We start from the raw sequence: 25316 nt of genomic DNA on the forward strand, positions 1-25316 counted from the left end.
ATCTACTCACCAATTAACCATCCATTTATCCATTAATCTCTCCCATTCTGCCTGTCTTAGTCAGGGTTTCTATTCCTGCACAAAGATCATGGCCAAGAAGCAAGTTGGGGAGGAAAGGGTTTATTCGGCTTACACTTCCATACTGCTGTTCATCACCAAAGGAAGTCAGGACTGGAACTCAAGCAGGCCAGGGAGCAGGAGCTGATGCAGAGGCCATGGAGGGATGTTCTTTACTGGCTTGCCTCCCCTGGCTTGCTCAGCCTGCTCTCTTATGGAACCCAAGACTACCAGCCCAGAGATGGTCCCACCCACAAAGGGCCTTTCCCCCTTGATCACTAATTGAGAAAATGCCTTAGAGTTGGATCTCATGGAGGCATTTTCCTCAACTGAAGCTCCTTTCTCTGTGATAACCCCAGCTGTGTCAAGTTGACACAAAACTAGCCAGTACAATTGACCCCTTGTCAACTTGACACACAAGCACATCACTAGTAAGCCTCAACCCTTAATTTCTTATTCATCCCCAAGATCTAAACAACTTTAAAAGTCCCACAGTCTTTACATATTAAAAGTCAATCCCTTTAAAATGTCCAATATCTTCTAAAATCCAAAGTCTTTTTACAATTAAAAATCTCTTAACTGTGGGCTCCACTAAAATAGTTTCTTCCTTCAAGAGGGAAAATATCAGAGCATAGTCACAATCAAAAGCAAAAGTCAATCTCTAACCATCCAATGTCTGGGATCCAACTCACAATCTTCTGGGCTCCTCCAAGGGCTTGGGTCACTTCTCCAGCCATGCCCTTTGTAGCACACACGTCATTCTCTAGGCTCCAGATGCCTGGACTCCACTGCTGCTGCTGCTCTTGGTGGTCATCTCATGGTACTGGCATCTCCAAAACACTGCATGACCCCTTCAGTCCTGGGCCATCAATTGCAACTGAGGCTGGACTTTCACCAATGGCCTTCCATGGCCTCTCACAGTGCCAAGCCTCAGCTGCTCTGCTCAACTCCTTCATGCCTTCAAAACCAGTACCACCTGCGTGACCCTTACACATTACCAAGTCCAGCCACAGCACAAGGTACAACTTTGGCTATATCTGGAACACAGCCACTGTGCTCTCAGAAAACACTTCCCAGAAGATTTCACCTCAATGATGCTGGTCTCTTCTTAATCACCGCTAATTTCTTAGCTCCAGCTAACCAGCATCAATAGTTCCAGTAATGCAGTTTTTGCTTTGGTAGTTCTGGTATCTTGTTAATCACAGCTGATTCTTCAGCCCCAGCTAACCAGAACTACAGAATCTTCACAATCAAAACAGCAATGGCCCTGAAAAGAGTCTTTAATTTTCCCTCTGAAATTTCACAAGCCAGGCCTCCATCTTCTGCACTGTTATCAACATTATCTTCCAAGCTCCTACACAACATCCCACAGAGCTCTTAACAATGAATGGATCTTCAAGACCAAAGTTCCAAAGTCCTTCCACAGTCCTCCCCAAAACATGGTCAGGTTGTCTCAGGAATACCCCACTATGCTGGTACCAATTTGTCTTAGTCAGGGTTTCTATTCCTGCACAAAGATCATGGCCAAGAAGCAAGTTGGGGAGGAAAGGGTTTATTCGGCTTACACTTCCATACTGCTGTTCATCACCAAAGGAAGTCAGGACTGGAACTCAAGCAGGCCAGGGAGCAGGAGCTGATGCAGAGGCCATGGAGGGATGTTCTTTACTGGCTTGCCTCCCCTGGCTTGCTCAGCCTGCTCTCTTATGGAACCCAAGACTACCAGCCCAGAGATGGTCCCACCCACAAAGGGCCTTTCCCCCTTGATCACTAATTGAGAAAATGCCTTAGAGTTGGATCTCATGGAGGCATTTTCCTCAACTGAAGCTCCTTTCTCTGTGATAACCCCAGCTGTGTCAAGTTGACACAAAACTAGCCAGTACACTGCCCATTCATCTATTCCTCTATTTCTCTTTCATCAATAAATCTAGCAATCCATCTCTCTTTACTTCTTTCTCTACTATCCATCCATTCATCCATATGCTGTCCCCCAATCTATCACCATTTATTTCTCTCTCTCCTCCCACATCTATCCCCCATACTCCCTGTAGCTCCTCTTAGTCATTGTCTGCAGACTGTCTTAATGCCTGCTTTATCTCTGACTTGCACCAGTTTACAAACAAGTGTTGTGAGGAAAGACCTTTTCTGAGGTAAGAGGGCAGCTATGCTGGGAGTGGCAAGATTCTCTTCGTGCTCATGAAGTTTGTGAGCACGTACACACCCCTACCCGCTACTCTATCCATTTATGCAGCAAACATTTCTGGAATGCCCACTGTGGGTCTATGCCTTGACTGGGGAGACACAGATGATGTAAGCAAATCTGAGATACTTTCTGCTAGCAGATGGGATGCAGAGGAAGGGGTGGAAGGCCCATTCCCTGTAAGCCAACATCTATAAGGTTAGCAGCCTTCAAGACACTGGAGGGAACTGCTTTCTGGCTGGCATTTTCTCTGCCTTCTGGGACTTGCTGGGACTACAGGCACCCTTACTTAGAGAGGGCACAGAGCAGGAGTGACTATCCTGGCAGGCAAAACCAAGCCAGAACTGACAAGTGCTACACATATAATCATGAACACATACATACTCTCAAGCTGCTCACAACCCAAAAGGATTGAGGTCAACAGGAGAAAATCCCTCTAATATCCTGGGAGACATTCTAGAAAGATCTTCTCTCTCTCTCCTGTCATTGTATTTAAAATATATGTCATAAAATAGAAGTGTTCTTTCACTAATTGGCTTACAGAATGGTTGAACAGACTGGGAACTTGTAGCTTTCTGCCAAGCTGTATTGTCGGACCACTCCTGAGGAATACAGACTGTTTTCTTTTCTTTACTCTAGACTGGAAACGAGTGTAGGGTACATTGCCAGAGGGCACTCAGGAGAAGTTTGTCAAGCTTTGTGTAGTGCAAATACCAACCCTTCTCCCACTTGAAGCTCCTAAGAGAAGGGAAAGATCCTGAGAGCTTGATTCTGGCAATATGTTATTGAATACAGAATACAGGATTATATTATATAGAATATGGGCAAACTCCTGGCTTGGGGACTGTAAGAGCCTTAGACTCAAGGGTCACCACATTGGACCATAATTTCTTCTTACCAGGTATGTGACCTTAAACAAGTAACCTTGTGTCTTGGTGTCTCGATCACCTTATCTAGCTTACAGAGTTTCTATGAAAATAAAACAGGTTGAGTGGAGCTCTGTTAAGAGTGTTTGCCACTCTTCCAGAGGACCTGAGTTCAGTTCCCAGAACTCCTGTCTAAAAGTTTACAACTGCCTGTAACTTCAGCTCCAATGAATCTGATGCCTTCCTTTGGCCTCCAAAAGCACTCTGCACAAATACACACACACACACACACACACACACACACACACACACACACACACACTAAATGCTTAAAATTAGACAAATTGATATGGAAATAGTTTCCAAATAAAATAAAAGATCCCTAGTTATATTTAAATTTCAAATTTCAAATGCATAGAGGACAGATCTTGGGATTGTGTCCCAATATTGAATAGACCTAACTAGTTTCATTCACAAAATCTTAGCCCCAGATGGAAAGGCCATGGAACCACCCTTGGCACAGAGCAAGGCTCAGTATTTCCTTCACAGCTGAGTTTATCACTTTGGAATTTGATTTCTGGGAAAGTGATATTCTTGATCTTGGGGCTGGTTGACAATTTAGAGCTAAATCAGGAGTTCATTAAGGCATCAGATTGGCCCTTCTGCTAACAGAGCCAACAAGCATACCAACCCGCCATCACCACCCAGGACATTTGGTCACAAAAGCTCTGCCAGTCATCTTCACCTGGCTCCACTCCTCTCTCACCAACTTCTCAAACAAGAGATGTTCCATGTGGGTCACAGACACAGAGGAAAAGATCAACTCCTCAGACCTCTTGCACCTTAGCATTGTCCCAAACCCTCATGTTTTCTCATTCGGCCCATCAATTCCACATGTTACTCAGCAGCACACTAGGGGTAATGTGATGGTTTGAATACAGGAGTGCCAGGGAGTGGTACTATTTGGAGGTGTGGCCCTGTTGGAGTAGGTATGGCCTTGTGGGAGTAGGTGTGTCACTGTAGGTGTGGGCTATAAGACCCTCATCCTAGCTGCCTGGAAGTCAGTATTCTGCCAGCAGCCTTCAGATGAAGATGTAGAACTCTCAGTTCTTCCTGAACCATGCCTGCCTGGATGCTGCCATGTTCCCACATTGATAATAATGGACAGAACCTCTAATGTTGTCCTTATAAGAGTTGCCTTGGTCATGGTGTCTGTTCACAGCAGTAAAACCCTAACTAAGACAGGTAGTAATTCCTGCTATCCTCTGATAAGAAAACGAGAAGATGAAAAATCTGTCCATTGAAAATATTACTTTGCCCCAGGGCCACACCAGACAGTGGAAGACACACCTTCGCACTGTGCCTCGATGCTTCTCCATTTGTCACTTTGCCTTTGTTGAGACCTCCCCTGGTTTCTGATGTCCTTCAGACAATCTTCTCTTAGCTCTCTACACTGCACACTTCTTCCCGGGGGAGGGGGCGATGGGGGGGATGTCTCTTCCTCCAAGGAACCCTGAATCCAAATGAGCAGAACACACAGCAGGGGGAAAGCAAGCTGGGACAGCATTGCTTTGGGGCTCTTGTCCCTCTTCCTGGTCTGTGGACCCAGTCTCCCCAGGGATCTGTCTCTCTTTTCTGGGGGTGAGCCAAGCTCTGTGGGGCCGTGCCACCTCCAGCTAGCTCACCCCGGTCATAAGCAGCAGGTCACACTTCATTTCCCTCTAATAAATCTTATAGAAACATTTAAATGTTTATTTCACTCATAAGTTCCCAAGGGTACATGATAGTTTCCTATGCTCCTGAGCACAAGGGATAAATATAGAACGATGTCATAGATGGGAATATGAGCTTCAAATCTTCAATATCACATGACTAGGTCTGGCCTAGGACTCTTTAGGAACAGCTCCAGGTCTAGCCCAGGCAAGTGTGAGGAGTGTGGTGGCTGTAATGACTTTGGGTGACAGTGAGACAGGGACCCCTCTGCAGCCCTGTGAACAGGAGAGGAGCTAGATGGACCTACAATGAAGTCTCAGCTGGGTGACCCCCAGGGAGGTATTTTATTTCTCTGATCTTGGTGTTTATGAACATCAAATGGGGCTAATACTCCCCTAGACTGGCTTTAAAATAAACACAGATAAAGCAGTAAGAATGATGACAGGGCAGAGCTGGGAGGAGGATGCACAATGTTTGACCACATCCGCAGTCTATCTGTTATAGCCTGGAAGGCAGGCAGTGACTCTCTTGAGAGGGGAATTTGTGCTCCTAAGACAAAATAAAAAGATTCTCAGGGGACTCACAAGTAAATGATCATTCCAGTGTCAAATCCTGAGGCCATGGGAGAGAGGGTAAGGGCTTCTGTGGGGCATGTAGCTCCTCCATGTAAAGCAGGAGGAACATTTTTTGCCCCACAATCCTGAAGGCTTGCAGCCTAACCTATGTGCTCATTCTGGCTCTATCAGTCTCTGTCAGTGTCCTCTCAGCTCCCAGAGGGCAGAGATCCATAGTCATCAGATCTTCCTGCTCTCCTTAGCCTTGGTCTTACTCTCGGGCTATCACATGTGGATCAGTACACAAAGGGAATTGACCATGCTTTGCAAAATGTCACTCAGTCAGCCAGCCAGCCAGCCTCTCATCCTGCATCATCTTCTGTCCTCCCTTCTGGGTGCTATTCCCTCTTCCTCCCCTCAATCTAAATATTCAGCTACCCAAACTGTAACACAATCATCCATCCATCTATCCATCCATCCATCCATCCATCCATCCATCCATCCATTCATCCAGGCATCTACCCAGGCATCCATCCATGCATTATCCATCCATATATCCAGTCATCCAGCCAGAATCAATCTTCATTCCTTTTTCCCTCTCCCTCTCCCTCTCCCGCCCTCCCTCTCCCTTTCCGCCCCTCCCTCTCCCCCCTCTCCCTCTCCCTCTCCCTCCCCTTCCCCCCTCCTCTCCTCCTCTTGTCCCTCTCTTTCTCCTTCCCTTCCTTCCTTCCTTCCTTCCTTCCTTCCTTCCTTCCTTCCTATCTTCCTTCCCTAAGATCTTACCATACTCTAGGTCTGTGCTAAGAGTAGAGATAGATGTGCAAATGATGCGACCCCTGACCCCAGGCTGCTCACATACCATTTAAGAAGAGACAGAAACAGCAGAAGCCACTCTGTTGCTCGCAATGGGAACTGAGGATGAGCCACCATAATATGCATTCCTGACTGTGATCACCATTTCTGAAATGCATTCTACTTTAATTGAAGCACTCCTACAGCTTCTCTCTTTGTGCTGTGACAGTTGTCTTGACTCTTCTTTCCCAAGCCTCCTCTCCATCTAACCCTAGAAGATGAGAGGTCAGTACTGGCTCTGCACACCTGAGGCCACTGGTGCTCAGTCCAGTGTCTTTACTGGCAAGAGGAGGCAAAGAAGACATATGCAAGGAATCTTCATTTTGAATCTGCACTTAATTGTGGCATTTGACTAACATCTTAGGTCCAGTGCCTTCATCTATAATAGACTGGAGATGATAATATCTAGCTTGGACCCATGAATAGCAGGTGCCAACAACTGTTACCATTAAGTCCTACACCAGATCCTAATGCTTTATTTAAGCTTCTGTGAAGATATTTCATTTTAGATCTTAACTGAGACCACCTTAAAAGGATGTGATGACCTAAGTGGATGCTACAGTTCAAATATAAAATGCCCCTCACTGCTCACAGGTTGAAGTCTATGTCCCCAGTTGATGGTCCTGTTTTGGTGGGTATTGCAAACTTCAGGGGAGTGGAGCCTAACTAGAGGAAGCTAGGTTAGCTCACCAATGTCCTAGAAGAATCTACCTTGTCACCACTCTTTTCCTGTCAAGCTTTCCACTTCCTGTCCATCATGGGATGGGTGGCCTTGCTCCACCACATTCTCCCTGCTGTGATGTTCTCCCTCACTCTGAGCCCAGGAATAACAGGAACAAGAGATCATAGGTTGAAACTTCTAAAACCATGAAATGAAGAAGAATACTTTCTAAGTTGGTCTCAGGCATTTTAATCATAGACACAGAAGACAAATTATGGCAGTGAGGCATCTCAAGGAAGATGATGCCGACATCCCAGGTGGGTGGCAGAAGTACTTCCTTCCAGTTCTAAAGGTGGATCTGTACATGACTCACCTGGGTGCTCACAGCTATAAATGAACAACACCTGCCCCCTGGTATTGTGTAGCTACCTGTGCTGAGGACATACAACAGTGCTGGCTTGAAGGAAAATGGGATGAGGGTTCTCACTGGGTGATTGTAGAAGTACATCTCTGCTCCAGAGGGTCCTTACAAGATTACAAGGATTATATATATGCATCACTAATTTAATCTCTACTTCATTCTGACAGAGGATTGGTTATTTAAGTCTTGTAAGACTTAGTATTAATTGTCAATCTGACATAATTGAGGATCATCTGGAATCACCTGAATGTGAGGCCCAGGTACTCTGCTATGCTGCTTACCTATAAGCCTGGACCAGAAACATTCTTGGTCTTCTATGGAACTTTCTGGCTGCTTAGGGGGTGTTACTTTGTCATCTCATCTTACAAGAGGCCAGACCAGTGTGATGGGCTAAGAGCTCCAACTGCCTGAGGGTAAGGACTACATTGACCCCAACAGAGAGAAAGAACTTCTGATGATACTATGGTGATGCTTACTGGGGCCTCCCATTCTGATCCCAAGAAGAGGAGCCTGGGGGCTTTAAGACCAGAGGAAACAAATCTCCACGAAGGGATTGCCTCCTTAGAGCCTATATCAGGTACATTTGTCACTACTGTTCCAAAATTCCCAAACAGAGGTAGTTTAAAGAAGGAAGGGGTGACCTTGATTCATGGCTTGGGGGTGCAGTCTGTCACGGCTGAGAAGCATGGTGGCAGGAGTGTGTGCTGCCTGGTCATACTGCACGGATTGTCAGGGAGCAGAGAGCGGTGGGTGCTGGTGCTCCGCTCACCTTCTCCTCTGATTCATTCTGGGAGCCCAGCCTATGGGATGGTGCAGCCTACATTCAAGTGCATGTCCCACATCAGTTAAACTCTCTGGAAACACCTCACAGATACACCCAGAAGCATGTTTCCTAGGGGACTCTAAATCCCAACAAGATAATGGTTAAGGTTGACCATCACAGGGCCACACCCAGAGACCTGCTTCTCCAGAGCCTATCTCACCTCATCTCAATTATTTATAAACTGGGGACAGGAAAGGCAGGTAATACCCCTGATTAGCCGATCTTCAACCACAAGAGCTTCTGTGTGACTGGACAGTAATGGCTGTTGGGAACATCAAAACCTGAAGTACACAACAGATGCCTTGGGAGCACTGGAGTGCCTCAGAGCTGTGGCCTAGGCTGAGTTTAGTTTGGCAGAGTGTGTTTTGGGGAGCCAGAGAGCCACATTGTGCTATTTTATCATCTGACTGAAGGAGAATGAAGTCAGCAAATATCTTCTTTTTTTTAAAGATTGATTTATTTTTATTTATATGAGTATACTGCAGCTGTCTTCAAACACACACTAGAAGTGTGCATCAGATCCCATTACAGATGGTTGTGAGCCACCATGTGGTTGCTGAGATTTGAACTCGGGACCTCTGGAAGAGCAGTTAGTGCTCTTAACCACTGATCTGTCTCTCCAGCCCAGCAGATACCTTGAAAAGGTTTTTGACCTGAGCTTGTGTCAGTTGTAGAGGGAGTTTGGTAAGCCCTTCTGCCACAAGCTACAGTACACTAAAAGTTAAATCTGTTACTTTGGATGCAAGACATAAAGTAATCAACCCAGAATGCCCAGAAAACCCTCTTCTGCCTTCGGGCTTACATATTGCCAGATGGTGCTATGCAGGATACTGGGGGAGAAAAAACACCAACCATCTTACCCAGTAATGTACCCTGCACACTACAATACTGGCCTGCCTGGCAAGATGTGTCCACTGATGGAATAGTGGTATAATGATTATGAGGGCAACAATCCTTTCTGATCGATGTGAGCCCTGACCTCCAGGATGAATTTCATGCCTGGTGCTATAAACCTGATCAAAAGTCCATGACTTAGGGAGATGGATCGTAGATCACAGAATAGAACTTACTGTTGTCTTACTAAATGGTCATACTCTCTAACTGCCTTCTAAATATGTATGCTTATGCCCATAGATTTGTGCTGCTCTCAATTTTACAGAGAAGGTTCTTTTCGCAGCGGGTGGTGGTTAACGCAGAGACTCATAATTGGTCAAGGTGCCGAGTATAAGTAACTGTGAGTGCTCAGCTGTCAAGGGGTCATCTTGTCAACCTCCCACCATCCAAGGCTCAGGGAACATCTCAGAAGGGGGGTGGAGTGTAAGAATCAGTAGGTGGAAAGGGAAACTATAAAATGCTAACCTTTAGCATGACACGGTTGTTGAATACACCAACGCACAGCAGCTGTGCTTACCTGCACAAGACCTTCATAAGATCAAGCCAGTCAAAATTCCCTCACCTTTAGCAGAGGAACTACTGTGAGTCAATAGCTATGGAGGAGTCATTCTCTATCTGGAAAGCAGCTGCTAGCAAGTTAGCCACGCCTTCTTGTGCATATGGAAGAAGCATCACTAAGCAGACTCGGGTAATTATTAATAACAAAAGGAGACAAGAAATGGGAGAGAGATAGATGGGCACTATGGAGAATTAAAGGAGGGAGTGGTGGGTGGGTAGGATCAAAATACATTATATAAATGTGGGACGTTTTCCAAAGAGTAATTTTTTAATCTAAAGCTAAATGTATGAATACAGCTCAGTAGTTTCCGGTGCCCGGATGCCTGTTATCATCAAGTGGCTTTGTGTGCAGGGAGGTGGAAGACAGAGGTGGAGTGGTGAATGCTGGAGCTGACAACAGGAAGCCAGATGCTCTGTCCATGAACTCGAGCAACCTGTTCCTAGAGACTTGTAGAAACCCTCAAAGGAGAAAAGAACTTGGACAAGTGGAACCCAGGCTCTTACTGACAGGAGCTCCTATACCCCAAGTGTGCCAAGCACCTCTGAGGATGCATGCTGTCCCAATGAGTCAGCTTCCTAAGTGGTTCCTGGTCACAGCTCAGGAAAGTACCGATGACTTGGTCACACTGCATCTGGGGTCTGTGGCTGCACAGTGAAGAAGAACAGGTCTGCATGCATTCTCCATGCATTCTGCTCCAGGTCCCTGCCCGACTTCCCTCAGTAATGTACTGATACTTGGAAGTGAAACATAAAATGAACCCTTTCCTCCCCAGGCTACATTTTGTTGTGATGTTTATCACAGCAACAAAAAGCAAACTAAGACATAGGGTTTTTCTAGCTGACAGCCTGTCATTCTGTGGTCCCCAAAGGTCCAAGGTATGTGTCCCAACAGCTTCAATTCAGTCAGCACTCTGTGTCCTGGCCTGGGCCCTAGAGAATGCATACTGCTGAGTCACTGCCAGAAGGCTTCACTTCACTGTAGGGATAGATTACGAATTCCAATTAGCAGTTGCAGTGAAGAGAACAATATAGCTCTCCTACTTCAAGGGTTTTGTTGTGAAGACTCAGCTAGCACTCAGGCTAGTGGTGGGAAACAGAGGCTTGGGACTGGAGTATTCAAAACTAGGGCTGGACCCCAGGGAGCTATAAACTTGGAAGGATGCTCTGTTCCTTGCCTGTTTTACAGAGTGGGAATTTACACAGAACGGGAACTTCCGGCTGAACCCTGGCCAGCCTTGCTTTCCTGGCTGCCTGACTTCTGTACTCTTGGGGAGTCAGGTTTCTTTCTGCCCCTGGAGGCTCCAGCTAGCTTGGGAGAGCTGAACCTCCCCTGTGGCCATGCTACCTCAGGAGCCCAGTGTGAGCAGAGGCTCTTTATGAACCATGCCTATCTGGCTTCCGGAGAACTAAGAGAGGCCCAGAGCCTGGTAGCAAGACCAGAAAGTAAAAGAATGAAAGTCTCACGTGGACCTTGAACCTCTGTGCAAGGGTATAAATTGCCTCAGGGCTGAGCTGAGCAGGCTGAACAGAAGTGGCAACAGCTAACCCTTGTTCAAAGTAGCACACAGGTAACCACGGGGACTCTAACAATCAGAAATCTAACAGCCTTGGTTCTAGGTCTCTGGATGAGGATGCAGAGGAGCTGGAATTCAAGGCCAATGTGGTCAGACCACAGAGATCGCAGTCTTAAACCCTGTTCTCTGTCTTCTCTGAGGGACCTGGGCCTCCTGGATCCCATTTGGCTTGAGTCCCTCAAGCATCCTCCTCCAGATTCCGGTGCTGTCTCAGCCATTGCAACTTGCAAAAAAACAAAAAAAAAACAAAAACAAAAAAAACAAAACAAAACAAAAAAAAAAGTCAGGATAGCTTCAGATTCCTACAAGCCCAGAGACAGAATCACAGCACCTGAAAAGCCTTCAGAGACCATTAGAACCCATCTCATTATTCTTTAAATATTAGTTTTGGCTCCAGGTCACAGGTAGGCGTAGCTTGTGGGGAACTGGCTTTCAGGGTTCCTACTGGCCAATCAAGGGACTTAACCATTGACTCTACAGCTAGCACATGGGTTCCTCCCAATGCTGTACCTCTAAGAAGCTTCACCCAGGCCCTGGTCTTCATTGAGCTGGACCAACAAGCAGGTAACAGCCATGGGGGTAACAAGGGGGGGTGGCTTAATAAGGTTTGAAAGTACTTTAAAATATATTTACTTTTTTTTTAAGTGTGTGTGTGTGTGTGTGTGTGTGTGTGTGTGTGTGTGCATGAATGTGTAGGCCAAAAGAGGGCATCAGATATCTTGAAGCAGGAGTTGCAGGCAGTTCTGGATGGATGCTAGGAACTGAACTCAGGTCCTCTATAAGAGCAGCACCCTCTCTTAAATGCTGAGAGCTACAGATGTAGGAAGAATAGGACTCCTATTCTTCATCTAGGGATGAGGCTGTTTCTTTGCTAATCTTTTATTATACTCAGTTTAGGAGTGCTTTTGTTTGTAGGAGGTCAGGGGTCTCTGTGCTAGAGAGGACAGGTACTAGGGAAACCTGGAATGTCAAACACACAGGGTTGTTCCTTTGAAAGAATGGATGTATGACCTGTTATCTGAACACAAGGCTGGGAGCAGCCTTTGAGTTATATGTATGCCCTAGACAACACTAGAATCTCCCTTAGACCCTTATTGAAAGCTTGTTTTTCTCCATCTATAAACCCATTTAATGGATGGTGCCACATGTACTTTACAAAGAGTTTCTGTATAGTCACATCTGAACTTTATTTAGCTTCATTTGTGCTTTATTGTACACACAGGGTTGAGTTATCATCACTAGGGAAGTTTTCACCAAATTGTGCTGTGCTTAAATATGCCTAGAATAAACTACTACAAGTCAGACTCTGAAGTTTGAACCAACATAGCTACTTAGTCATGTTCAACTAAACTACCTTCTTGTTGCCCTCAGATGGTTATTCTGGTGGCCTTGGTGGTCATCAAAACCCACATTTAACTGGGAAAATTGCCTAGGATTTTGGATCCAGGGTTTGCATGAGAATGTGAGTTTGGCGTGGTACCATTGTTAGTGAGGGGGCCATAAGGGTCAGAGATGGCCACTATCAAAAGAACACAGAAGTGGCAGGGTTAAAGAAAGCCGGATTGGAGCAGCCACATTTGAATCTGCTCACAGTGTCTGCCTTCTGCTGTGACCCCCTTTCCCTTCCCCCAAACCCCCAGCCCTCAGCTGCCTTGAGGGTTGCTAAGGAACAGCATCCACTATGGCTCAAGATGCCCCAGGATGGTTGTGGAGCTTTCCCTAGAACCTGGAGCTATGGTCTGCAGATAGAGAGATGGGAGTTTAACTCTTTGTTTTTTAGATGATCAAGGAAAAGACACTCCCTCACCCCTAAGCTGCCAAGTTCACATCTTGAGCTCATGAACCTTGGAATACAAGTGACTATTCATTTCTAAATAATTGCTTTGTCCCCACCATTTTAATATGTAAGAAAGTAAACGCCGTCACAACAGAAAAACATTCAGGAATGGTCAGGAATCTGCCCATCTAGAAAAATGGCACTCACTCACACGCTCTTCTCTTGCTTAGCAAGCCTGTTTCATCTGGCTCTGGTCAGCGTGGGACCATGGTCAGAGGCAATAGGATAGCACAAGCTCAGCGCAAACCAACTCTAAAGTTCAAGTCAAAGTAAATAATGTTGGTGACCTTCATAAGCACAGCCTTTAATCTGAGAAGATCAGATGGAGCTGGGCCAGTGACCAGATAAAGAAAATATGATAGTGATGGAAAGATAGGTTCTTCAGAAGGGAATGACTTCAGCATCTTGAGGAGATGGGTATAGACTTACACTTTAAACATTCTCTTGATGATGTTGCTATAAAACAAGATGTAAAGAATGTGGGATCATGCAATTGCATTGTTTGGTTAACAGAAAAAAAATGAGCAGAGGCTGGGGAAATGGTCCAATCAGAAAGTCTCTATTGTGTAAGCGTGAGAACTTGAGGTTTTATCCTTTAGCACCCACACAAAAAAGGACAGGGGTAGCATGAGAAACAGTCAGGAAGACCTTAGGGAATTCTGGCCAGCCAGTCTTACTAAATTGATGAGCTACAGGTTCAGAGAGAGACCCTGCCTCACAAAAATAAAGTGGAGACCAGTAGAAAGCATTCAACATCAACCTCTGGCATGAGTACACATGTGTACACTACATATACAAAACTAAAACAAAACAAGTGATATACCAACAGCAAAATGCTTGACTCTTCGTTCAATCTGAAAATAAACATAATCTATACTTTATGATATATAGAGAGAGCTAAAAATTACTAAATATCATTTGCAAAATAAAGCCTCAACGATACCTTCTCTGCTGTTATTTGTCTGGGTTTTTTTGTTTGTTTGCTTGCTTGCTTGCTTGCTTGCTTTTGTTTTGTTTTGTTTTGTTTTGTTTTGTTTTGTTTTTGAGATAGGCTGTAGCCTAGGCTGGTCTGGAATTCATCATGATCTGCCACCTCAGTTTCCTGAAGGCTGGGACTGCAGGCCACCATGCCTGCCTCATTAAGGGTACTCTTAATGAACATTTTAAAACTCATTTTTATTTCCTATCCTTAACTATGAACTTTTGGTATTCATTTTAAGCAGATTGTTTCAAAGCAGCCCTTGGCTGTCTCCTACCCTGTATTTTCTACATCTTTCTCAAGTGTACAAGAAAGCATTTTGGGCCAAGGTGATCTGACTTCCCATAAAGCCTTAGTCATTTACTCTCTAGATGGTTTCACACTCGGGATTCCTGGGACCCTGGCCACTTAGATGAACTCAGGGTAGCAAATTCTTCAGAGGGAAAGCCACACACCTTCCCCAGGCACCCACTGCAGCCTACACTAGTCACCCACTGTGGCCAGTCTGTAAGCTGTGGCCTCAGACAGAATGCTTAGTTTGGCCCCCACCCAGGCTAGCCATGGGCAGGAAGGGGCACTTACTTGGGTCTGGGCTGCCTGTGGCTCTCCGGGGGGCTCCTCATCCTCAGGAATGTGGGGCATGGCAGCCGCCTGGTTGGAGTGGCTGTGCGTGCCTGGAACCTCTGCTGTGCCAACCCCAAAGATGCTCCAAGAGGCTTGGGCTCCGCAGGCTGGGGAGATGCCAAAAGGACAAGTCAAACTCCTTCCCATCCCTGTCCCAAACTGGGTTCCATTTCCAGGATCCAAGAGCCACAGATGAGCTCTTTGGTTTTGCATCAACACCAGAGATCAGGCGAGGAGAGGCGAGGCGAGGCTGGGAGCAGGCATTGGGAACTGCACTGCCTCCTGCTTTCTGGCTTTGTTTACATGGGCAGAGGTGACCTTTTGCATCTAATTTGGTCCTTACAGTAAACACAGCTATTCCAGAAGAGAAACATTTCAGCTCCTCAAAACTATAGCTAAGGGAGGACAGCTCGCTGAGATCAGATACCATCTACTGAGCTCCTACTGGCAGCATGACTACCATTACCAAGTTGACTCCTTGTGATGGCCTTTGATATGGGTAGGCATCAATAGTCCCATTCTATAGGTGAAGGAAGAGCCTCTCAGGTTGGAAGCCACTTGTCCTGAGTCACATAGAAAACTAATTGTTTCTACCTAGGTCTTCCTGATTGGAGGCCTATACCACACAGCCTTTCCTGTGGCCTGTCTCCTCCCCACGTGTAGAACCAAGGACAGTGCCAATAACTGAGTAACCACTGTGTCACAGGTCCTAGGTGAGTGTCACTACATGCTGGAGCCTATAGGAAAATCCAGAAAGCTCTGCTGTTTCCCATGACATGCTTTCTGTTCCACAGAGAGGGCCTGGAATGTTCCCCAAACCAGAGTGCTGCAATCCAGGTTGGTAAAAGGACACACAGCCGTAGCACACAGAACCCTCTGGGCCGGACTTTCTGAGGCAGGAAAGGTGTCTGATTCGTTATGAATATTCAAAATATCCATTTAAAATGGTGGTTGCTTTGTGTTTAAAGAATTGGAGACATTTAGGCCAGTAGCTGTCAAAGATGGCGCCATCTTGGCTTTTGCATTTATTCTAATAGGTACCCAGAGCAGAGTTGAAGCATTTGGGGTGACCCCTGCTGGTCATCTTGAAAATCTCATCTCAACTAAGGTATTCAGGTATTCATTCATATTCTCTCTCTCTCTCTCTCTCTCTCTCTCTCTCTCTCTCTCTCTCTCTAGTTTTAGACAGAGTTTGACATAACTTTAAAAATTTGACATGTTGGCTTCGAACTCACGTAGCTGAGGCTGACTGATTCCCCTTTCTCCATCTCCCAAGTGCTAGGATTCCAGGAATATGCCGCCGTGCCTGGCTGAATCATTCCTTCTTTCTCCACAAACAAACTTTTTATTAGGTCTGTGCCCATGTTGTGATGGAAAGAGAGTGGGTGTGTAGTTTTGGGCCCTCACAGCGTTCTGAGTCCAGTGTTGGGTGGCAACTGAAAAACTGATTGGTATAAACACTTCAAAATGAGGAGTTATAAGAACTCAAACAAGAGTCCCTAGCTATGCAGGCTGATTGCATGAGATGTGGTCTTAGGGATGGCTCTATGTTATGAGGGGAGTTTGAGCTGAGCCATAACACAGAAATAAGAGCAGAACTTCTCTGGTTGCAGAATAGCCTCGGGGCTGAGCAGAGTAGATGAACTGGCAGAGAAGAAGCCATGCTGGACTGGGCTCCAAGCAGACTAAAAGCTGTGGGGCCAGGACCACGGTGTCTTCCATCCCCAAAGGCTACTGGATGAAGGAACTGAACATCAAGTTTCCCTAAAAGATGATGAGGTCTTTGAATAATTTCATCATCTTTACTTAGACATCGGCATCCGGAGTGCTGAAGGACTGCATGGTAATGAGGGGAATCGAGGGAAACACGTTGCTCGCTTTCTCAGGTCACGTCACTGCCTCATCCCCACAAGTCAACCTATCTTAATAGGAACAGTTTCCAAAGTATGGGAGGCAGCCATTCCACTTCCTGTTTAGGTCTTAATCTACACAGAGCATACTGTGTACTAAGGATTCAGTCAAGCAAGATCATGTTCAGAAAAGAGAAAGAACATTCTATGAGGGCAAGAATTTGTGTTTAAGAGCTCAAGACTTTAGCCCAGGACAGAGAAGCTGCAATGGAAAAGCAATCTCTTCTTAGATATCTAAAAGGTAGTCATGTGGCCCTGAGGTCTCCAGAGAGCAGGTGTATGGCCAGGACTCAAGGGCCAAGTGAGAAGGCAAAGGGACCTTCTAGTAGCCAGAGCCAGTTAAAGATGAAACAGAACAAACTTCAAGGTCAAGAGTTTGCTGTTGCTGGGAGACTTTCGATATTGGCTGGCTTCAGGGGTCACAGGAATGCCAAGCACCGCCATGGCTTTTTCCTACTCTGAAGCCCCAGACTGTATCTAGACACAACCAGCCACAAGGAGCTCCTAGCCCAGGGTCCATTTAGAGACCCTAGGATTATAAAGGTCTACCAGAAATATCCCATTCTCTAACCCCCCCCCCCTTCCCTCTCTTGAAGACAGACCTCTGCCATTCCCAGACCAGCCAGAAACAAAATGTCATGAATGAGGTCAGACACACCTGGAGATGCGGGTGAGGCAGGATGGAGGCTGGCTGCAGCCCCACAGGTGAACAAGATGGAGCTGCTGAGGCTCTGTGGGAATCCCTGCAGCCCTGCTGCAGGCCATCCCCACGCTGCTCAGGTTCCGTGTGCTTTCCCATCCATTATTATAAACTCACTGCTCAAAATAGCAAGGTTAAAAACCCAGTCAGGCCCCCAGGGTGACATCTGGGGGGTCTGCGGGGGCTAACGGGCATGTGGACCTCATATCCATCATAGCACAGTTTGGAATACAGCCTCCAGGAAGCCATGATCTGGAGTGCCAGCCCATAAAAGGAGAGAACACTGAGTCATGCTTGTCTCCCTGCCTCCCTTTCAATCCACTTCCAAATATTTCCTGATGCTTCTCCAGCCAGGTCAGGTTATGTGAGTCATGCCAAGAACCAATCGGCTCTTTGGAGTCTATTCATCTGGCCTCTTACCAATAGTTAAACAGAACCTGCTCCATTTTACAGGGAAGAAAACTGAGGCATAGAAGGGAGAAACAAACAAGACAGGGTTCAGTTACCTTTGTACCTAAGACAAACTACCCAAGAGCCTCTGTTGGGATAACCATCCAATCATTCGTGTAAGTGAAGAGGCTAAGGGTCCCTAAACTATCCTTAGATATTTCATTTGCTTCATGAAAAAAAGCAAAACAATATACCTTTAGCATCCATACACCAGTTTCCTTACTGAGTATCCAACACTACTGTGTATGGTCACGTGCCATACTTAACCCCTACAAGACAGGGTGTGTGTTTATTTAGTTTTGTTTTTGTGCAATGCTGAAATTGAACCCAAGGCCCTGAACATGCCAAGCAAACGCCAGCCTCACACTCATGCCCCAGGAGCAGGGGCTCATGAACCTTTCCTGGAGCTGTCCTTCTCCCGACTGAGCTATGCCCCAGCCCTTCTCTGTAAGCTTTATTACTTTCATCTAATACAATAAAGCACTGAAGCAGGGAGACAATCAACAAGGCCGTGTAGCTGCTAAGTCTGAGTCCAAAGGCGCCATCTTCTCTCTTACCTAGGAGACAGCCAAAAAGCCTTGTGCAAGGCTCCCCTCCAGGAGGGAGAAGTGGGGTATAAGCTCCCGGAGGCGGGGAGGGGAAGTAACACTAAGCCTTTGGTTGCCAGGCCAAGTGTCTTCTGAGGGTAAAGTAAGGGGTCCAGCTTTGGGAGATGGCTCCATAGGTAAAGTGCTTGCCACACAAGCATGAGGACCTGAGTTCAAATCTCCAGAGTCCACAGAGCACTGGGTGTGACAGCAGGCATCCGTGATCCCATTGCTTCTAAGGAAAGATAGGGGGAGAAGACAGGAAAACTCAAGAGGCTGGTAGGCCACCTTGCCTGGTGTATGGAGCACAAACAAGAGATCCTGCCACAAACAAGGAAGAAGACTAAACCGTCATTTGAGGTTGGCCTCTGGCCTGCAAATGTGAGCTTGCCCACATGTGTACTTGCTCAGAGAAGGTCCACAGCTTGAGGCTTCGTGTCCCTGGTATGTGGTGTAACGATGTGTTCGTTCACTGTGCGAGGAAGAGGCAGCGGCGGCGCACTCAGCCTCACTCACTTCTTACTCTTCTAGTCACACAACTGTCCAGAGACTTGTCATTGAGCCACTCATGCCAGGAAGCCTCACGCCAAGATCAAAAGCCTGGGCTCTGTCCCATAAAGAGCTGCCTTAGAACCCTGCGGGCTGTCAGGGGACAGGCAGTGGGGGAAGGCAGGAGGGCTCTGGCAATGAAGGCCACACTTTATTCTGTTCCCAGCAGCCATCGGGACTTCAGTAGATACAGGAAATTTGGCCCACCTGGTAAGTCCCATACCTCATTAAGCACCAGGCTATCTTCAATAGTCAGGGGGAGACATGAACAGGTTTTACAGAGATACCCTCAGGGCTCTCAGCCTCCCTGGCAGGTGGCAATGGACGTTCTGACACTGGTAACACAATTAGTCCCATTTGACAGATGCCAGAGGACTGAAGGCATCATCCATGAATGGCAGTGGCAGGCATGCCAGTGTATTGCCTGACTCTGCAGCTCCCTGAGGGACCAAGCCTGCTGGCCTCTCTCAGAGCCTTGTGACTTGCCCAGAAAAGATCAAACCCCTCACTTGAAGCCACAGTGTCCCAGGAGCATGGCGTGCATGTGCATGTGTGCTCTGAGTAGCTCTGTTCCTCTAGAAGAGTTGAGAGGTCCTTGTGGGGAGCAAGGGGTTAAGCAAGCCTCATGAACCCCTCTGGGGTGACTCAGGCTTCTCAGAAGGGAGGGCTCTGTTCTTCCAGCTTGGGATTTTTGCTTTCATTTAGCACTCAAAGAATGTGAGTGTGATTAGGTTGCTATTAATATCCAGCCTAGCTTCTCTCTGGACAAAAGGCTGAGGCAGGAGACTGCTTGAAGTAACTGTGCACACACATCTCTCTCAGCCCCTCTACAAATTCAGAGAGGCAGGAGACTGCTTTCCATTGCCACTTTTGCAGATGGGGAGCCAAAGCTGAGGTGGGAGGGCGGATATGACCAAGGCCACACCTACGGAAGGTCAGTGAGCCCCTGCTGAGGCTGGCTGAAGGCAGAAGACAAGCCCGCGTGAGAGCAGAGCCTCTCATCCTCCTTCTACTCATGGTCTCACTCACAGCAGAGAGGATCCTCTTTCTTGTCCTCACCCTGGGTGGCCTCAGAATGTCCTCAGTCGACTAAGATGATCCTGAGGTACTGGGCAGAATCTCTATGGCCTGGCCAACTGCAGAGCTGTGTCCTGTACCCTGAGTGGGCTGGGCATATCTCCTGCATGCTGTAAAAGAATCCAAGAGCTCCACAGATACAGTTGCAAGAGCTCAGCAGATACAGTTGCAACTCTCCTAGTTCTACCTAGCTGGGTCAGTACACCTAGGCCTCTGTTTTCTCATTTGCAAAAAGAAGGTGGCCGTGTGGAGCTTTTAGGATTGGTGTAAGAGTTAGAGTCGTAAATGCCTGCGACATGCAGACTTAACATGCTTTCTGGAACTTTCCATGCCTGCTCTGAATAGCCATCTGAGTTCTCCCAGCTGCAGTTACCAAAACCTGACCAAAGAGAAGACTTTCCAAGAGAAGGCTTTCCACAGTGACTGGCCACACGCACACTTGGGTTGTCTGGACAAATGGAGACATGAATGAACACTTATACCATCTGTCTGACAATGGGCTCCCAGACTCTCCCCTGAAAATATATTTGAGTTAATGAGAAGAATGGGAGTAAGGATGGCATCTCCAGCACACATGATTCCTAAGATATTCCCTTGTCTGGGACATCATTCTGGGGTCCTGTTTTCTCTGGCCACACCATCCACTCCTGGGGTGTCTGTAGTGAGCCAGTCCTGCTCAGAATAGGCCAGACCACACCAGGAAAGTCTGGAACCAGCATGTTTGTTGGCTGTGTAGGGAGTGAGAGAATTCCTCAAGACAGGAGTGCCACTGAGTTATCTCCCTCAGGTTACTCTTCCTCTTGTGTGTGTCTGTGGGGTGTATGTGCGTGTGGGGAAGGGGTGTGTAGACATATGAGAGAGTAGGAAAAGGAGGAGTCTTGGCTCTGTCTTGTCAGCCTCGGACAGAATGGAAAAGGATCTAAAAACAAAAGATGTATCACTCGAGGTCCACCAGGGCAACTTAGTGAAACCCTGTCTTGAAATTAAAAATACAGAAGTGGATAAGTTTGGAGGCAGAGCATTTGGCTAGCTTGAGACCTGAGTGTTGATCTTCAGTCCCATAAAGAGAAAACTTAAGAGCTAAATAAGAAACTTGAAGCATTTGCTTCGGTAGCTAGACACAGCAGGGCAGACTGGTGATTGTATAAAGGCCGTATAAAAACCACAAATAACTAACAAGTAGATTTATCAATGTGTGATACAAACTGGAAACAGTCAAGAAAAGCAGAACCATTCACAGTGTGGCTTGGGCAAATTTCCTAGGTTCTCGGATGCTTATTCCCTGTCATTCTCACAGTGACCTCACATGGCAACTGCTTTCCTTGTGGGTTTTGTGATTAAATGTGATTATACAAGTATGGGGGAGGGGAGAAAAAGAAAAAGGGGGAGACAAACTCAAGAAGAAGCAACCCACCTTCCCCAGGATGATGGGGTGAGGGGAAGACAGTGACAGTGCTGAGGCTGGGGTGTCCCAGAGGGACCAGCTCCCCAATTCTCTTGGAAGGTGAGCAGTCCATAGTCTGAAGTCTCGAGCCTGTTTCTCAGACAGAACTCTAAGGAAGAGATTCCCAAAGAGGTATGTCAAAATAGAGCATGCTCAGGGACATCCTCTGGAGGCTGTGACATCCCATGATTGGGTCAGCCCAGTCATTTCAGTGCCCAGACCTGTGGCAGCCTTGAGAATAACTCAGTGTGTCCCTGTGATTGCCCATCCATTTGTTTGCTACAGCCAGCAATCGCCTACAAACCAAGGCACACTATCTGTACAAGGCACACCATCTGTACAAGGGCACACCATCTGTACAAGGCACACCATCTGTACAAGTCACACCATCTGTACAAGGGCACACCATCTGTACAAGTCACACCATCTGTACAAGGGCACACCATCTGTACAAGACACACCATCTGTACAAGGGCACACCATCTGTACAAGGGCACACCATCTGTACAAGGGCACAGATGCATACCCATCAGGAGTAATGCCATGTTCTCTCCTGCCCTGACACTTAGAAAGTCCTTGCTGCAAAGGCTCCTGGAGCACAGGGAGGCTTGGGACAGCCCTGGTTATCCATGTTCTACATCCTTCAGCCTCTGAAGAATGCTCAGGCCAGGGCCAGACCTCCCTGCCCCTCCCCACTTCCCCTCCCCATCATGACAGGAAATAAGCCAAAGCATCTCCCCAGGTTTCCTCTCCAGCTTGTTCACTTCAGCAGTTCTTTTTTTAAAAAAACAAGTCTGCTTGAAAACTTTTTTTTTCTTCTTGGAAATATGTGTGATTGCTCAATCTGAGGCAGTTCAAAGGCACCGGCAATGGCAGCAAAGTAGCTGAACCTCCTATTTGGCTCCAAGCAGATATAAATCTTACCCAGTTCCCTTTGTGCCTGGCTGTCCAGAGACACATCCCCTGTCACTCATGCCAGGGTGTCATGAGTCATCACTGGAGTCAAGGACTACTCAGTCTGCCAAGCTCTGAGAGACCCCATAAAGAATAGGGCCCCCAAGGGATGCTCAGAATAAATGGAGGGTCAGGACCGCTCTCAGGCTCCGGGATTGGCTCTGCCTTGCCCAGGTGGATGAATCTGAGAATTATTAAGTCTGGCTGAACTTGAACCCTAGTCCTTGTGTTTTAGAGAAGCTTCTGTGGTGGGGTTTAGGAACTGGCCCCCTGGCTCACAAGGGCCAACTCTTAGGTTTTCTAGCCTAACCTAACAGGCAAGTTCCAAGTTCCGAAGAGAGACCCTGTCTCAAAACAACAGTTATCTAGGAACAACACTTGAGGTTGGTCTGGCCTCCACACACACATGCTCACCCACATATGTGCACGCACGTACACACACACACACACACACACACACCAGTACAGATAGACTACGTTAGCTGAAACTGAAGGGCGTCACTCCTCGGCCACTCTCTTGGAGTCTTGTTAAGTCTCACTAGGACCTGTGCTCTCCAGAGGAGAACGGTCACTGACAGGCCACTGTCCACCTCATCTCTGCTGTCATTAGTGACATCCACTTAGCAGTAATAGGCGCTTCTGCAAACAGAGCTGAGTGCCACCTCTTCTCCCAGAGTGCCAGGTGTAGTGTTTGCTGCATGCTCTGAAGCTAGGCTAGCCTGGCTTTTATCCCTATCTGGTGCACACAGAACACTATCACCCTGGCTGTGAGCCTTCCAGTTGCCTTTAGACAAGTCCTCCTGGAAGTACCACAGAAGCTATATGTTCTGACCACAGTGTCTAACAAATGGCTACCCTTGGGGATGCTCACTGCATCTTTGATAACCTTTGCACACATCTTCTCCCCTCTGCCTGAACTGCTTTTGGTCCTTTGGTCCCTGAAAATCTCCTATTCGTCCTTCAGAACCCAATTCTAACACCCCCTCCTTCTAAGCCATTCCTCTTCTTTACCATAGGAAAAGTGGTTCCTTTCCTCTTTTTTTTCACTGCTGTTACAACCAATCACCACTAATGTGGTGATGTAAAACAACACCAATTTATTATCTTACAATGCTCATATTGAGAGGTAACTTCCCTTTCTGTTCGCTAAGATCTTGGTATTGCGGATGGGCTGGGAAAACGGCTCATCAGTTAGCAGTGCTGGCTACTTTTCAGAGAACCTGGGTTCAACTCCCAGCACCCACAACCATCTGTAACTCCAAATGTAGATCTGACACCTTCTTCTGGCCTCTGTGGACATCAGGAATGTAAGGAGAGCACAGACATACATGCAGGCAAAACACCCACACTCACATAAAACAAAAATATCAACATTTCAGAATAAATAAATACAATCTGAGTGTTAGCAGAGCTGTGGTCTTCCAGGATGCTCAAGGGAAGGAAGCCATCTCCTCACCTCTAGCTGCTGGGGCTGCCTTGAGCCACCACCTCCTGGGGCAACCCCTTCTCCTTGTTCCCAGCCTGCAAAGAAGCGGGCCTCTTCTCTGACCTCTGAGCTTGGCCTCCATGTGTGCATTTCCGTCTCTGTCTTTGTACTCCCTAATGCAGGGACTCTAGTGACTCTGGTGTTATATCTGTCCCTGCAGGTGACCCAGGTGATCTCCCCATTTGTAATTCCCTGCTTGGTTCCATCTGCAGGAACCCTTTTGTATTTCAGGTGACATGCTCACAGGTTCCACTGTGACTTCTCCCAGGGAGCTTTGCATAGGTCTCAGCTCTGTTAGAATCGAAATGCCTCAATAGCAAGAACTTATTTCATTCATACTTTCATGATGAATGAATATTCTTATAAATATTCACTATAAAGACATAAATATTCATATCTCAATGCTGTCCAGTGCAGGGACAAACACAGAAGAACGACTCTCTAAGTGTTTGTTGAATGAATCAACAACAGCCAATCTGGAATACATAGAGAAGGAGGCTTTGCTTTAGTTGAGAAGCAGCTTCTGAGAAAATGGGGTTCATGAAGAGATAGCACACACACACACACCTCCTTCTGGGGCCAGGCAAGTGAGATGAAGGCAGGGCCTCCTCTGTGGATTGATGGAGTCTGTGGTGACAGAGAGTGCAACTGTCACTTAACCAGAGCGGCTACTATTCAATTTTGGGGTCAGGAAGAAATATCATCTTTTGTTGGCAAGCACTTCCAGTTTCCAAGAAAAGCCAAAACTCTAGTGCTAAAAATAAAATCACCTGATTTAGAAACGTTAAAGCTAATACCAAAAAAAAAAAAAAAATTATAGAAATACCACAAGGACCAAACATGTGACTCTGGGGACTCAGACTGCAGCTACCAGTTGCCACCCCTGATTTATGCCCTCAAGTATGTTCCTCTGGGCTTCACATACAAATTAATCTAATTCATTCTCAGCAGCAGTGCCAGCAAGAGCACCCTCGGGAAGGCCAGGGAGCAAAGCAAAGCCCAGTCCTTCCAAAAGGCTGGCAGTACCTCATCAGGTACACACAGAGTTCTGTCCCCAGGGCCGTGTGGTCCCTGGGGCAGCTCCTCCATGTCCGGGCCTAGGTATGGTTGCCAAGTATGGCTTCACTTCTTCATGGCGGCAGGGTCTTGCATCAGGGAAGTACCTCTCAAGCCAATGACCATATGCCCAGAAACGTCATCACTTCACACACAGCTCAGCAGCCATGGCAGTCACACAGCACAGCACAGCACAGAGAGGGTGACAGTGATCTTAGTGGGATATAAACCTGGCTCCCTCCTAGCTCTGCCTTGAAGCTCAGAGATCCTGACAGAGAATGAACTTCTCAGGCTGTGACTGGAAAAGAGGACTTGGCCCCTTCTACCGACTGCCGTAGGTATCATCGACGGGAAGCGCTCAAGAAAGGGTACATGCAGACACTTCCGTGTCTCTTAACTCAACTAAGGACAACACCGACAACCTAAGCCCTCCTTTGTGCCGGTTTGAACCTAAAAGTGTCCACCACAGACTTCTGGGTTCAGATACTTGGCC

The 25316-nt window shown here is 46.9% G+C and overlaps 1 protein-coding gene across 8 annotated transcripts in view; it reads right to left on the reverse strand.

Moving 5' to 3' along the window:
* The window catches only part of Mrvi1 (MRV integration site 1), a 114653-nt gene that overhangs the window by 63008 nt on the left and 26329 nt on the right, over positions 1-25316 (reverse strand). For 4 of the 8 annotated variants that reach the window (NM_194464.3, XM_006507416.3, XM_006507415.3 and 1 more), the window contains exon 2: positions 14569-14717. In NM_194464.3, the coding sequence (NP_919446.2) occupies positions 14569-14628 (60 nt within the window). In that variant the 5' untranslated portion in view covers positions 14629-14717. Of the gene's footprint in view, positions 1-14568; positions 15135-25316 lie in introns of those variants that run through there. The other 4 variants (XR_869664.3, NM_010826.5, XM_011241686.1 and 1 more) reach the window with 4 other exon arrangements.

Source organism: Mus musculus, chromosome 7, assembly GCF_000001635.26.
Source record: "Mus musculus strain C57BL/6J chromosome 7, GRCm38.p6 C57BL/6J".
In the NCBI taxonomy this organism is placed as follows: Eukaryota; Metazoa; Chordata; class Mammalia; order Rodentia; family Muridae; genus Mus; species Mus musculus.